The sequence below is a fragment of the Rhinopithecus roxellana genome, chromosome 20, assembly GCF_007565055.1.
Source record: "Rhinopithecus roxellana isolate Shanxi Qingling chromosome 20, ASM756505v1, whole genome shotgun sequence".
Classification (NCBI taxonomy): domain Eukaryota; kingdom Metazoa; phylum Chordata; class Mammalia; order Primates; family Cercopithecidae; genus Rhinopithecus; species Rhinopithecus roxellana.
Window position 1 is genome coordinate 24,271,797 of NC_044568.1, and position 15,743 is coordinate 24,287,539.

Consider the following 15,743-nt stretch of genomic DNA (forward strand, 5'->3'; position numbering starts at 1 on the left):
CAGGCCCAGCTGTTATGAGAATAGACACCTAGGGGTTGGGCCAGCAGGGAGAAAAGGTGAGGTGGCCAGAGAGCCCATGCTCCAAAAATACCCCAAATATCCATACAGTATAAGGCACTGGGCTGGGTGCCAGGACTTAAATGAGTCTACCTCCATTCCTGCCCTTGGGAAGTGCGTGGTCACTTGGGGAGAAAAACAGCCAACTGAAATAACTCCAGCCAGGACATGGTCAACAGTGGACAGGAGGCCGGGCACGGTGGCTCATGCCTGTAATCCTAGCACTTTGGGAGGTCAAGGTGGGCAGATCACTTAAAGCCAGAAGTTCAAGACCAGCCTCGTCAACACGGTGAAACCCCGACTCTACTAAAAATACAAAAATTAGCTGTGCATTAGCTGGTGCGTGCCTGTAGTCCCAGCTACTTGGGAGATTAAGGCAGGAGAATTGCTTGAACCTGGAGGCAGAAGTTGCAGTGAGCCAAGATCGTGCCACTGCACTCCAGCCTGGGCAACAGAGCAAGACTCCGTCTCAGAAAAAAAAAAGTGGACAGGACATCAGGAGTCACAGAAGAGGAAGTGACCAGCAGAGGAGACACCACTTGAGCTGGGCCTTAAACATGAATAGGAGTTTGCTGGGCACAGCAGAAGGCATTTGCTTGAGAGGCCCAGGGGCTTGGAGGTGGGAGGCAAGGGCCCACATGTATGTATAGCAAAGGGTGGTTGGGACAGAGATGACTGGATGGAAAGAAGGGCCTGGGTACCCTGGGTATCTGAACTTTATCCTGAGGGCAGTGGAGAGCCAGGGAAGATTTTTGTTGATTTGTTTGTTTTTATTGATATATCATAGTTGTACATATTAGGGAAGATTTGAAGAAGAGGAGTGACATAGTCCACCAGAGTGTGGCCGAGGAGTAGGAGGAGTGTGAAGAGGCTGGGATACTGTCCAGACTAGAGATGGTGATGGCCTTGACATCCCCCCAGAGATGGGGATGGAGGGGAGGGACCATATTCCAGAGCTGTTTGGGAGGCAGAAGGGAGACTGAAGGGAGGGTGGAACGTGAAAGACAGGGAGGTGCCCAGGGCAGGCAGGTTCCTGCCTTGACAGCACCAACAAGGTCTCCCACAGGAGCAGGAATCTCTTCCCAGGCAGACCCTCGGAGTGAGGCGCTGGGCAGGGAGGGGATGGTTCCTGAGAGGCCAACCTGCCTCCCAGTCCTGGGTCCTAGGGCTGGCGGAGGCCTTCCGGACATGGACACGCACGCACATGCACACGCACATGGACACGCACAGACGCTGCCTGGATTTTGCTTTGGGTTCTGTCCTCTCACTGCGGACCCTGGGTTGAAATCATCTCCCCGCGGCCGCCGCCGCTACCTGGTGCCCGCAGGTGCCTGCAGGAGTCTTGGGGCCAGCTGGCCTCCCTGTATGTCAGCACGCGGGAACAGTACAAGTGGCTGCGCTTCAGCGAGGACTGTCTGTACCTGAACGTGTAAGCGCCGGCGCGCGCGCCCGGGGACCCCCAGCTGCCGGTGAGTGCCAAGTCTCCCGCGCCCGCGGTCCCACCGCCACCCACCGCCCCGCTCAGGCCCGGGTCTTCCTCGCCCAGGTGATGGTCTGGTTCCCGGGAGGTGCCTTCATCGTGGGCGCCGCTTCTTCGTACGAGGGCTCTGACTTGGTCGCCCGCGAGAAAGTGGTGCTGGTGTTTCTGCAGCACAGGCTAGGCATCTTCGGCTTCCTAAGGTGGCGGGGCCGGGAGCCTCTGGGACCTCAGCTCCGGCTGGAGCGGCGGGGACTGGGTGGGAAAGGTGGGGCGGGGCCTGGGGCGGGGATGGAGGGGTGGGGCTGCGAGACGGGGGCGGGGCCTGGCGCTCGGTGGAAGGGGCGGGCGCTCCATACCATCTGGATGGGGCGAGCTAACTCCAAGGTAGCGGGTGTGGTCGCAGGACAGGGTCTTAGAGGGGCAACGCTGGGCTGAGTGTGGGAAGCCCAGGAGGGCAGCCCTACGCACCCCGACTGTCGAAGCCCGGGACCCTGACAGTGAACCCCGCACGCCCAGCACGGACGACAGCCACGCGTGCGGGAACTGGGGACTGCTGGACCAGATGGCGGCTCTACGCTGGGTGCAGGAGAACATCGCAGCCTTCGGGGGAGACCCAGGAAATGTGACCCTGTTCGGCCAGTCGGCGGGGGCCATGAGCATCTCAGGACTGGTGAGAGCAATGCCCAGACGGACCCAGCACAGACTTAGGCTCCTACGTTCCCACAAATGTATCATCCACTGCACAGTCCTTGTGCAGGTTTGCGTGTACATGAACGTGCCTGCCACACACCTGCCCTCACCCCTGCCAAGGGTACCGCCCCTCACAGCCAAGGATGTCTCTTCTGTTGACAGATAGCACTGATGAGAAAACCGAGCCCCAGGACGGGTAGTGCTGAGGCTTGGGGCAATCAGCGAATCCAGGTGCTACCCAGCACCTCCTGCCTCTCCACATTACCCCAGAACTTTATCCCTTGAACAGAGCCCACCATCTGCCCCCTGGGCAAGGCCAGGACCTCACACCAGGCCTGCGAGCCAGGGGCATGAGTTGGAGGGCCTTGCCCCTGACTCGTGTGTAACTGCTGACCTGGGATGTGCCTGGAATGTGGGTGTAATGTAAGATGCCCTGTGAGGGGCACATGGCTGGGAAGTGAACACATCACACAGGACCTTGCTGGCCACAGTCATAATAATACTCAACAGCTGAGTACTTGTTGTGTGCCAGGCACTCTTCTAAGCACCTTAGGTGTCATCATCCATGTAATTCTTTCAATAGCCCAAAAAGAAAGCTACTGTTGTCCCCATTCTACAGATAAAGAAACGAAGGCCCAGAGAATTAAGCAACTTTATCCAAAATTCACTAAAAAGCAGAGGAAAAAAAATTTTTTGGGGGGGGACGGAGTTTCACTCCTGTTGCCCAGGCTGGAGTGCAAGGGCACAATCTCAGCTCACCACAACCTCTGCCTCCTGGGTTCAAGTGATTCTCCAAAGCAGGGAAAGATTTTAACCAGCAAAGTGACACAAACAGATGTGCATTTAGAGAGATGGCTCAGCCTGCTGCATGGGACTGGGTTGGCAAGAAACAGGAGCAGAGACTTGGAGAGCTACTGGGAGGTGCAGGGATGGGGATAGGATATATCCTAGGGGAGATCATGGGGGCTGGCTCTAAAGCAGGAACAGGAAAGATGGAGAGCAGAGGATGGCTCAGCATGATCCAGGAGGCCAAATGGACAGGACTAGGGAAGTAGTCCTGGTAATTAGCAGAGATAATTAGCCCGGTAATTAGCAGAGATAGGGAAGGCCCCTGGGGCTGGGGGATGGTATGGGATAAGGAATGCCAGCCAGACAGGGATTGGCTGGAGCAGGTTTGGGGCACATGAAGTCTGAGGTATCCAAGGGACAGGATGGGAGGCCCTAGATGTACTTGTTCCCCAAACTTGAGCAATGGAGAGAGGCTAACAGCTGTCAGCACAGGTAACAACCTGCAGAAACCATGAGTTCCCTTCCACCTACCCCTCATTTCTAGCCCCAAAGCAGAGGGAGACCCCTTTCCCACACCAGCAGATTCCCTCTCACAATCTCACATCCCCTCTGGAACCCCCTTGGGCCCACTGCACAGACCAGAGGCAGAAAGACCACTGGCTTTAGGTCTAAGACATCACCCCAGGACTCCTGACTCCCTCTCAGCTACTTGCCCTTCCTGGCTTCACTCAGGCTGCCTGCTCATGGCCAGACAGATGCCCAGAACAGCCCAGATGTCCCTACTGGGGCATCTCACGGGTGTTTTCCTCCCTGTTCTTGCAGATGATGTCACCCCTGGCCTCGGGTCTCTTCCATCGGGCCATTTCTGAGAGTGGCACTACATTACTCAGACTTTTCATAACTCGTAACCCACTGAAAGTGGCCAAGGTGGTTGCCTCTCCTTCCCCGGGGCTCAGCAAGGAGGGGCAGGATGGAAGCACCCCTGAGCATCCCTTCTTCTCTCTATAGAAGGTTGCCCACCTGGCTGGATGCAACCACAACAGCACATAGATCCTGGTAAACTGCCTGAGGGCACTTTCAGGGGCCAAGGTGATGCGTTTGTCCAACAAGATGGTAGGTAGAACATTCCAGCTGCCTGAACTGGCTACCCGAAGGCCATCCTCCTATCCTGGTACCCAGCCACCCCCAACTACTTCCCCAGGGACCCTATCTTAAGAGCACACTGGGGAGACTTTAACTCTGATCCCTTCCTCTCCCCCACAGAGATTCCTCCAACTGAACTTCCAGAGAGACCCTGAAGAGGTAATCAGGCCACATTTTGCAATTGGAGTATTTACTGAGCACCTACTTTGTGCCAGGCACTTGGGATACTTAGGGAATTGTTCAGGCCAAGATCCCTTCCCTAGTGGAGCTGATGTTCCAGTGGGGAAGGACAATAAACTCTGTAAATAAATATATTATCCACCTCCTTAGAAGGTGATAAGTGAATAGCAAGGAATAGAGAGGGTAAAGGGGTTAGACATGTTGGGAGGTGTGGACTTTTAAATAGAATGGATAGGACAGGACTCAGTGAGGTGAAATTTAGCAAAGATTTTCAAGAGGTGAAGGAGTGAGCTATACAGATACCCACGGTAAGCATCCCAAGTCCACGTAGCTTGGTCCTGCCTATCCTGCTCCCCTCCCACACCCATCCTCCTGGGGCTCACCATGCCAGCTCCAGTCTTTTTGCAATCAAAGAGCCTAGGCTAGAGCAGCCTCTGAAGGGGCACCCAAGGTCGCAGGGACCCTGGGAGGATACTTGAGGAAACTGGCTGGAAATGCCCTTTGCCTTGTAGATTATCTGGTCCATGAGCCCTGTGGTGGATGGTGTGGTGATCCCAGATGACTCTCTGGTGCTTCTGACCCAGGGGCAGGTTTCATCCGTGCCCTACCTTCTACCTGGAGTTCAATTGGCTCTTGCCTTACGTGAGTACCACAGTGGAGGCAGGGAAGGATGCCTCTTGGACGGTGCTGGGCACCAGGCCAGATGCCAGTAGCCCTTCTGGGGATGCACATATATTTGGGAGCCTCCTGTAGTCCCTGTACCGTAAAAACTGGCCATGAATGTTGGAGGGGAAGAAGGGCTAAGTGTGGCCTGTTGGAGATTTGAGGCCATAAATTCTCATAGTTTAGATGGGTTATGATGTTCATTCCCAAGCCTCTAGGCAACTGCAAATCCTGAAGCCCTCCTTTGCTCCTGGGTCAGGGTAGATGCCCCAACTCAGGATGGACCCCCGCTCAGTACCACTTCAGCTCTAGCCCAGGTGGTAGTGATGAGTAGGATGGGAGCAGGCGGGCAAGAGAGAGTCATGGGCCCTTCCTGGGCTGTGTGCTGTGTCTGAGAACTCATCATTAGATGGGCAAGACCCTTGGGGCCTTTGTGGCTCTGGCCAGAATCCCTCCTAATGCTCAGACCTGACCCACACTGGGGTCCTTGGCTTGTGAACAGATCGTGAAGTTCCCGCTAAACCGGCAAGCGATGAGAAAGGAAATCATCACTAAGATGCTCTGGAGTACCCACACCCTGTTGGTGAGGGACCCAGCTGGCAGGGGTGCTCAGTTTGGACAGGGCTGACCCCCCGTTTTTTTAACCTAGTAGCTGCTCTCTGCAAAGGGGCTCCCAGCCAGTGTAAGGATCTTTCTTGGAGGGCCTGGGGTTTGGTGTGGGATCAGATGACTGCTTATAGGTAAGGTGCTCAGGGTCATAGGGGAAGTTATGCAGCAAAATTCGGGGTTACAATCTGCAGAGATGGAAACTTTCTCAGGAATCTCCCTTTTTCCCCTCCCAGGCCAAAAACTCCTGGGGGGCTGAGCCTGGATCCAAGTCACTGGTGGGCCCATCTCTGGCCCAGCTGGCACCCAGGCCTCAGATAAGTGTGGCCTCCCCACCCAGAATATCACCAAGGAGCAGGTACCACTTGTGGTGGAGGAGTACCTGGACAATGTCAATGAGCATAACTGGAAGATGCTATGAAACCGTATAATGAATATAGTTCAAGATGCCACTTTCGTGTACACCACGCTGCAGACTGTTCACTACCACTGAGGTATGTGGGGTCCCCATGAGTGGCCACACTGGCCCTGTCCACTCTCCAGGTGTGCTGTTTACCAACTGGGCTTATTGACTGCTCCCCAGCCCTCTCTGTACTTCTGGGCTAGTGTAGGATTCTAAAATACCACAGAGGAGGCAGCATGCTATCAACTATAAGAGAGGAAGGGGCCAGGAGCGGTGGCTCACACCCATAATCCCAACACTTTGGGAGCCGAGGCGGGGGCGGATCATTTGAGTCCAGGAGTTCTAGACTAGCCTCACCAACATGGTGAAAACCAATCTCTACTAAAAATACAAAAAAATTAGCCAGGTATAGTGGTGCATGCCTATAGTCCCAGCTACTCAGTAGGCTGAGGCAGGAGAATTGCTTGAACCCAGTAGGGGGAGGCTGCAGTGAGCCAGCCTCACACCACTGCACTCCAGCCTGGGCAACAGAGCGAGACTCCGTCTCAAAAAAAAAAAAAAAAAAGTATAAGAGAGGAACTGGGCAACCTCAGACAGTATAGAGGAGAAGCCTGGGGTGGTCAGGGAAGGCTTCCTGGGTGAAAGGACAGGCTTAGGGGCACCGTGAAAGTCCAGGCTGACTGGGGCTAGGGGAACATGTGGGTGACAGGTTAAAGTGGGGGCTGGAAACTGCAGACACCGAAGACCCTTTAATAAGAGGCCAAGAAAGGAAGGTTCAGAACAGGGAAAAGGAAGGCTTCCATGATCCTGGCCACAATCCTGTGAATTAGGTTTTAGCATTCTCAGTCTGAAGATAAGGAATTATTGATACAATTCAGAGAGGTAGAGCTACTTGCTTTAGATCACACAGCGAATGAATAGCACAGACAGGATTCAAGTTCGCTCCCTTGATTCTGAAGCCAAAGTTCTTTTTCCTGCTTGGTGCAGGTTAGTGGGACACACGGGGTGGATGAGAAGCCTAGGCTGAGGCTTTTCCTGCAGCCCTCCTCAGTTTCCCTCTTCACAAATGCCAGACTCCCTGTCTACCTGTATGAATTTGAGCACCACGCTCGTGGAATAATTGTCAAACCCCGCACTGATTGGGCAGACCATGGGGATGAGATGTACTTACTCTTCGGGGGCCCCTTCGCCACAGGTATGAAGGCCCCACCGGACACCCCCACTGGGTGTCTAGTCTTCCACCTCTGTATGCAGACCCACCCCTCCATCGGCTGGCCACAGGGAGCTCACCAGTTCCTAATCTGTGATGCTCTCCCAAATGAAAGTCTTCTGCTCCGGAGGCAGCAAAAGTAGCAAGAGTAGGGTGGGATGTCAGCATCCCCTGCTCTGTCTGAAATCCCACATCCCATTCTGCCCCTAGGCCTTTCCACAGTTAAGGAGAAGGCACTTAGCCTCTGGATGATGAAATACTGGGCCAACTTTGCCTCCACAGGGTGAGTCTACCCCCACAACACATCTGGCCATTCTACCTGCCCAGTGCTGGACCCAATGGCCAGCTGCTTCGGATATTTGCCCCAGCATGTCCTACAGGAACTGCCGTTGGCCCAACCAGAGTGCCCCTTGTTTCTCAGCTTTCCCCAGTCAGTCACCAGATCCTAAATGTCTCCAGAATGTGTCCTTCTTGATCCATGACCCACACTCTTCATTCACTCAAGCATTCCACAGTCATTCACCACTGCTCTCTTTTGGGCCCAGCCCCAGTACTGGGAGCTGGAATTCAAGGATATTGCAGACATGAGCCCCATCCTCCAGCAGCTCACCACATAAAATCAGGAAATTACAATCTGGCACGCTGAGAGCTGTACTGGGGGAGCACAAGGCATGTTGAGAGCATAGAGGAGATGTCTGACCCAGCATAGGGGGCAGGCGACATGTAAAGAGAGCTTTGGATAGCCTTGTGACTATTTTCTTAAAAGTTTCGCTCTGTCACCCAGACTGGAGTGCAGTGACGCAATCCCAGCTCACTGCAACCTCTGCCTCCCAGGTTCAAGCGATTCTCCTGCCTCGGCCTCCCGAGGAGCTGGGATTACAGGCCACCACGCCCGGCTAATTTTTGTATTTTTGTAGAGATGGGGTTTTACCATGTTGGCCAGGCTGGTCTTGAACTCCTGACCTCAAGCAGTCCACCCACCTCAGCTTCCCAAAGTGCTGGGATTACAGGCATGAGCCACTGTGCCCGGCTTCTCTCCTTTCAGTCCATCCGGATGATACTCAGTGTCTTTCTTTTTCTTTTTTTAAATTTTTTTGAGACAGTCTTACTCTGCTGCCCAGGCTAGAGTGCAGTGGTGCAATCACAGCTCACTGCAGCCTTGACCTCCCAGGTGATCCTCCCACTTCAGCCTCCCGAGTAGCTGGGACTACAGGCACACACCACCATGCCCGGCTAATTTTTTTTTTTTTTTTTTTTTTTTTGAGACGGAGTCTCGCTCTGTCATCCAGGCTGGAGGGCAGTGGCACAATCTCGGCTCACTGCAAGCTCTGCCTCCCGGGTTTATGCCATTCTCCTGCCTCAGCCTCCCGAGTAGCTGGGACTACAGTCGCCTGCCACCATGCCTGGCTAATTTTTTTGTATTTCTAGTAGAAACGGGGTTTCACCATGTTAGCCAGGGTGGTCTCGATCTCCTGACCTGGTGATACACCCGCCTCAGCCTCCCAAAGTGCTAGGATTACAGGCGTGAGCCACCATGCCAGGCCTAATTTTTGTTTTTTTTGGAGAGATGAGGTCTTGCTATTTTGCCCAGACTGGTCTCCAACTCCCAGGCTCAAGCCATTTTCTCACCTATGCCTCCCAAAGTGTTGGTCTTATGGATGTTAGCCACCATACCTGGCCCAAGGGGTCTTTCCGAAATAACATCTGACCAAGTCACTGACCTGCTTAAAACTCTTCATAGCTTCTCTCTGCTTCAAGATAAAGTCCGAGCCCCTCAGCCTTGCATGAAAGGCCTTTCAAAATCTTTTGTACGTCATCTCCTTTCCACTTCGATCCCTTTCACACACACTCTGTTTTTTTTGTTGTTGTTGTTGTTTTGTTTTTGAGACAGAGTCTTGCTCTGTCACCCAGGCTGGAGTGCAGTGGCGTGATCTCTGCTCACTGCAATCTCCGCCTCCTGGATTCATGCCATTCTCCTGCCTCAGCCTCCCAAGGAGCTGGGACTACAGGCGCCTGCCATCTCGCCCATCTAATTGTTTGTGTATTTAGTAGAGACAGGGTTTCATCATTTTAGCCAGGATGGTCTCGATCTCCTGACCGCGTGATCCGCCTGCCTTGGGCTCCCAAAGTGCTGGGATTACAGGCGTGAGCCACTGCGCCTAGCCACACACACACAGTCTGTTTTTACCTAACTCTTGACTTGTGCTTCCTCCAAAAGCCTTGGTCTTTTATATCTCTCAACCTGGCACATACTGTTTGCTCTGCTTGGAAGGCCCGCCCCAATACACACTTTCCTACTCTTTCTTAAAGATCTAAGTATCATCTCTGCAAAGCCCTCTGGAACCCCAATTCCCAAGGGCAAATTAAATGAGGGCAGGGTGAGAGAAAGAAGCATGATGAAGAGGAACACATGTAATCCTCTCTTTTTTTCTTCTGGGCAGAAACCCCAATGATGGGAATCTGCCCTGCTGGCCACGTTACAAGGATGAAAAGTACCTGCAGCTGGATTTTACCATAAGCGTGGGCATGAAGCTCAAGAGGAAGAAGATGGCTTTTTGCATGAGTCTGTACCAGTCTCAGAGACCTGAGAAGCAGAGGCAATTCTAAGGGTGGCTATGCAGGAAGAAGCCAAAGAGGGGTTTGCCCCACCACCCAGGCCCTGGGGAGACTGGCCATGGACATACCTGGGGACAAGAGTTCTACCCACCCCAATTTAGAACTGCAGGAGCTCCCTGCTGCCTCCAGGCCAGAGCTAGAGCTTTTGCCTGTTGTGTGGGACCTGCACCACCCTCTCCAGCCTGACATCCCATGATGCCCCCTACCTCAATGTTGACATCCAGTTAGGCCAGGCCCTGTCAACACCATACTGTGCCCAGCTCTCCAGCCTCAGGACAACCTCTCTTTTTCCCTTCTTCAAATCCTCCCACCCTTCAGTGTCTCCTTGTGGCTCCTTCTTATGGGAGTTCGACCCAGACTGCCACTGCCCCGTCACTGCACCCAGCTTGGCATTTACCATTCATCCTGCTCAACCTTGTGCCCGTCTGTTCACATTGGCTTGGAGGCCTAGGGCAGGTTGTGACATGGAGCAAACTTTTGGTAGTTTGGGATCTTCTCTTCCACCCGCACTTATCTCCCCCAGGGCCACTCCAAAGTCTATCCACAGGGATGTTCTCAATAAAGAAGTGTTGATTTGACCTGAATTTCTCCACCTATAAAATGGGTGCATGAAGTGAATGGTGTCTCAATTTGAGCCCTGGGAGAAAGGGAGTGTTGCTGCCTGTTCCTTAGTGGACTGTGCCTGGATGCTACACTCAGTCAAGGGGTGCTACTGCAAAGTTGCCTGGGGTACAAAACACTTGCCTTTTGCCTTCATGGTCTCAAGTGCACCCCTCAGAACAGTAGGACAGCCACACCCCACACTCACTTGTCCAGCAGTTTAGGTCTTACTGCTGCATCCAGATTCCTCTGGCATCTCTTGCAGCCCATGCATATCCCAACCTGTCCCACAGTTTTGTTTCATTGTTTTGTGGGCTTTTTTTTAAGTTTTTTATTTTTTGAGATGGAGTTTTGCTTTGTCACCCAGGCTGGAGTGCAGTGGCGCAATCTTGGCTCACTATAACCTCCACCTCCCGAGTTCAAGCAATTCTCCTGCCTCAGCCTCCTGAGTAGCTGGGATTACAGGTGCCCGCCACCATGCCTGGCTAATTTTTCTATTTTTAGTAGTGATGGGGTTTCACCACGTTGGCCAGGTTGGTCTTGAACTCCTGACCTCAGGTGATCCGCCCATCTCGGCCTCCCAAAGTGCTGGAATTACAGGCATGAGCCACCATGCCTGGCCACTGTGGGCTTTTTGGTGGTAAAATACATATGACAAATTTTACCATTTTAACTATTTTTGTTTTTTGTTGTGAGATGGAATCTTGCTCTGTCGCCCAGGCCAGTGCAGTGGCACCATCTCGGCTCACCGCAAGCTCCGCCTCCCAGGTTCATGCCATTCTCCTGCCTCAGCCTCCCAAGTAACTGGGACTACAGGTGCCCACCACCATGCCCAGCTAATTTTTTGTACTTTTAGTGGAGACAGGATTTCACCGTGTTAGCCAGACGGTTTCGATCTCCTGACCTGGTGATCCGCCCGCCTCGGCCTCCCAAAGTGCTGGGATTACAGGCATGAGCCACTGTGCCCAGCCCCATTTTAACTATTTTTACATGTACAGTTCAGTATCATTAAGTACATTCACATCATTGCACAACCATTGCCACTATTCTGTCTTTAGAACTTTTTCATCATCTAAACTGAAACTCTGTACCCATTCAACAATGACTCGCTGTTACCCCCTCGTCCTAGCCCCTGGTAACCCCTATTCTGCTTTCTGTCTCCATGAACTTGACTCTTCCAGGTGCCTGACATAAGTACAGTAATGCAGTATTTGTCCTTTTGTGTCTGGCTTATTTCACTTCACGTGATATCTCCAAGGTTCATCCATGCTGTAGCATCTATCAGAATTTCCTTCTGTTTTAAGGCTGGATAATATTCCATTGCAGGTATATACCACATTTTGTTTATCCATTCATCCAGTGATGGGCATTTGGGTTCTTTCCACCTTTAGGCTATTGTGAATAATGCTGCTATGAACACTGGCATAGTATCCCACAGTATTTTTGTCCCAAAGTACTGCTGATTAGGTCCTTGATTCCCAGAGGTTCCTGAGTCTCTGGGGCAAATGGAAGCTGTATAGATCTGTGGGACAAGGCTATCTAATTCCCCATACCCCAGGATCTAACCCCCAAAGCAAAGGGATGGTGGAGGAGGAGGGAAGCCCCTTCTAAGCAAACATTAATCCTCACAACGACCATGGATCTTATTATCCCCATTTTACAGATGAAGAAACTGAAGCATTGAGACATTAAAAAGCCTTGCCCAAGGGCCTGAGCTGGTGGAGGCAGAGCAGCAATTGGATCCAGGCCAGCCTGAGGCACCCTGCCACCTCCATCCAGACCTGGAGCAATCCCTGAGGAGGGTGGCTACCACAGGAGATGTGGCAGCTCTAGTCTCAGGAAGCACAGCCGGAGGATGTCCCAGGCAACCAAACAGCCACTCATCAGTAAGGAGCCAGAGTGAGGGCTGCTAGTTCAGCCCCCGGAAGGTGGTCTTGGGGCAGCCAGTGCAGAACTCAGCAGGGGCTCAGCTCCAACTGAGCCAGATTTCACTCCAGTGTCCACAAGGGACATCCTGACCTGGAGGTCCTTGGCTACTCACCCTGGGGCCTGCTAGCACAGCCCAGGAGCTAGCCCCGGCCTGCCTCTGATGGTTCCTCCCGATTTCTCCCCTGACAAAGATTCTCTCCTTGACCAAACTCTACTCAGAATTTCCTGAACTTTTTCGGCTAGGCCTGACTTTTTAGCAAGATTCCTGCTAAGTCAGTTTAACCAGAGCCCCCCACCCTTGATATCTGATCACCTTCCATAATCTAATTAAGTTCCTTAGCCTGGGCCAGGTACAGTGGCTCACGCCTGTAATCCCAGCACTTTGGGAGGCTGAGGCAAGCAGACCACTTGAGCTCAGGAGTTTGAGACCAGCCTGGCCAACATGGTGAAACCCCATTCTACTAAAAATACAAAAATTAGCTGGGTGTGGTGGTGGGTGCCTGTAATCACAGCTACTTGAGAGGCTGAGGCAGGAGAATCACTTGAACTCGGGAGGCAGAGGTTGCAATGAGCTGAAATCATGCCACTGCACTCCAGCCTCGGTGACAGAGCAAGGCTCTGCCTAAAAAAAAAAAAAAAAAAAAAAAAGTTCTTTAGCCTCTATTATCCCCAAGGTGATGTCTGGTCACCCTGGCCTGGCTGCAGCAAGAATCCTATTGGATGGGCTTAGCCAGAATTCCCCCTTTATCTCTGATGTTTCCTCTTAGTAATTTTCCATCCACTGACCCCACCTTGCTCCTTGGCTATAAATTCTTACCTGTCCATGCTGTATTCAGAGTTGAGCCCAATCTCTCTCCCCAACTGCCTGACTGCAAAACCCCACTGTGGCAGTCCCTATGTCAATTTTTTTTGGAAAGAGGGTCTCCTCTGTTGCCCAGGCTGAAGTGCAGTGGTGCAATCACAGCTCACTGCAGCCTCAAACTCCTGGGCTCAAGCAATCCTCTCACGTCAGCCTCCCAAATAGCTGAGACCACAGGCAGGCACCACCAGCCTCGGCTAATTTTTAAAAATGTTTGGGTCTGACATGGTGGCGCATGCCTGTTATCCCAGCACTTTGGGAGGCTGAGGCAGGAGGACTGCTTGAGCCCAGGAGTTTGAGACCAACCTGGGCAACACTGTAAGACTCCATCCCTACAAAAAATATTAATTAAAAAAATTAGCCAGTTATGGTGGCACATGCCTGTAGTCCTATCTACTCAAGAGGCTGAGGTGGGAGAATCGCTTGAGCCCAGAAGGCCGAGGCTTCAGTGAGCTATGGTCACACCACTGCACTCCAGCCTGGGTGACAGAGAACCTCTGTACCGCCTTATCCTCCAAAAGTGCTGGAATTACAGGTATGAGCTAACGGCTCGGCCCCTGTGCCTATTTCGATGCTCCTGAATAAAGTCTGCTTTACTGAGCTTTAACAAGGATCATGAATGATTTTTCTTGAACGCCCCTCCTCATGCTCCCTCACACGGGTCTCTGGGGAGGGCAGCTGCTTCTAAGGGCCACCTGCCCAGGGCCCTCCTCCCCAAATTGGAGGAAGTGCAGCTGAGCAGGAGCCAGGGCTTAGTCGGGTCTGGGCTGGCTGTGGCAGATGTGACAATCATAAAGGGCTCTGGGGAAACCCTAGAACCCTCCCTAGGAGGGAGGACAAGCCTGGGAGAACCCCAGTGGGCAATCTGAATGCTGGGCTGGCCCCCGCCTCCCACAGCCCTGGCTCCACACCCTCCCCATACACCCAGGAAGGTGTCCCTCTTCCCATCAGCTCCTCCCGGGTTGCACTGCTGGATGACGGAGGCGGGAGAGCTACCTACTACTGCCCCATCGTCCCACCTTGTCTTCCTGTCCCCACTCAGGTCCTCCCACGGCCACCCGGAGTCTCTCCTGAAGCTGTTGCCAGGCCCCATCCCGCGTGGATCGGTGCGCAGAACAGACTGGATCTTGGTGAAAGCCCGAGGACACTTCTGAGTCTTGCCCCCAGCCGCCCTCCCCATCCCCTGGGTTTCACACCAGCCAGCCGGCGCCACCGCGGGGACGAACGAGTGTGGGCGCTAAGCTCTCGCGGGCACAGCGCACACACGCGCCCCCTGCTGGCCGGGCCGGGCCGCCCACCTCCGGCTGAGCCTGGCTCCCGGCTCCGGAAACAGCGCCCCAGCTTCTCCTCCGCCACGCCCCCACCTTCCACCCGGAAAGCAGCAATTACCGGCCCAAGCGGCTGGGAAAGGGCCAATTAGCGCAAGGGACGCGGCCCCTTTGCGGGGCCCCTGCTGACCGCAGCCCACGCAGCGCTGCCTCCGCCCCGGGCCCCCAGGATCCAGTCGCCCGCCCGCTTGCCGCAACCCTCCCGGCCTGGCCGACAGCGCTGGCTGCCTGGGAGCCCCGGGGGACACGCCGTCCGGCCTCCCGCCAACTGCAGTCACGGATCCAACCGCCTGGCGCCGGCCCAGAGCCTGGGCGGACGTGCGGGCGCCGGGAGCTGAATCTCGCCGCCGGTCTCCAGGCGGGGGCGGCTCGGCCCAAGCCTTCTTGCCTTCTCATGACCCTCCTTGCTTCTTCCGGACCTCCAAGGCCAGGTTCTGGGCTGGCCGACTGGAGCAGTTCCCCGCTGGTGGCTATGGCAGAGCCAGGCTTTGGAAACCCACGGCCGGTGCTGGATCGTGCCCCGCGACAGGCACGTGGGCAGGGTGGAGGGTGGGCAGCACAGGGAAACAAGAACTCATTAGTGACAGTGAATGCATGAACTTCCTCACCTGGGTCCCTCCCGTGCACAACCTGACTTAATAGGCTTTGGGAGACCCAAGAGGGATGGGTCCTGCCCTCCAGGAGCCTGCAGGCTGCATGGGCAGAGGCTCCAGGAGCTTGGCTAGGACCCCAAGCTAAAGAAAGCCCCGAGGTCCAGGGAGGGAGACATCGGGTGAAAAAAAGGGGCTGGAAGAGGGAGTTGTAGGGGACAGATGCCACCACGTCAAGGCTTTCCCTTCCCCCAACGAACCCCCTTGCAGCTGAAGCTGGTTACACTGGGGCCCCGGAGTAAGGGACAAAGTGGGCCTGAACACAGTACATCCTCTGCAGGAGGCTGAAGTTTCTAGAACAAGAAGTGGGAGAAGGTTCAGTAGAAAGGTCCACAGGTGAGGTTGACCAAAGAGATCCTGCTGTTTCCCCATGAGTGCCACAAGGGACTGGGTTAGAAGAGCTGAGGCTGGACCAGTCCTGGATGCAGTGACATTTTCTGTGTGTTCTCCCTCTGCTCCCTCAGGTCTGGAGGGCTGGGAGCCTGCTACGTGCTCTGGAACTTTACTCAGGTCTTGTTGAGCCAGACTTTCTTTGGGAAA

At 54.0% G+C, this 15,743-nt stretch overlaps 1 protein-coding gene across 1 annotated transcript; it reads left to right on the plus strand.

Annotated features, from left to right (window-relative positions):
* The first annotated feature begins 2,032 nt into the window (after positions 1-2,032).
* CES4A (carboxylesterase 4A) lies at positions 2,033-10,412 on the plus strand. Its single transcript, XM_030924765.1, is given in 11 exon segments — positions 2,033-2,207; positions 3,839-3,943; positions 4,025-4,129; positions 4,280-4,318; positions 4,852-4,952; positions 4,954-4,981; positions 5,505-5,585; positions 5,949-6,102; positions 7,063-7,206; positions 7,432-7,504; positions 9,663-10,412. Coding segments are annotated over 11 exon segments (1,104 nt in total). The 5' UTR covers positions 2,033-2,099; the 3' UTR covers positions 9,829-10,412.
* The last annotated feature ends 5,331 nt before the right edge of the window (positions 10,413-15,743 follow it).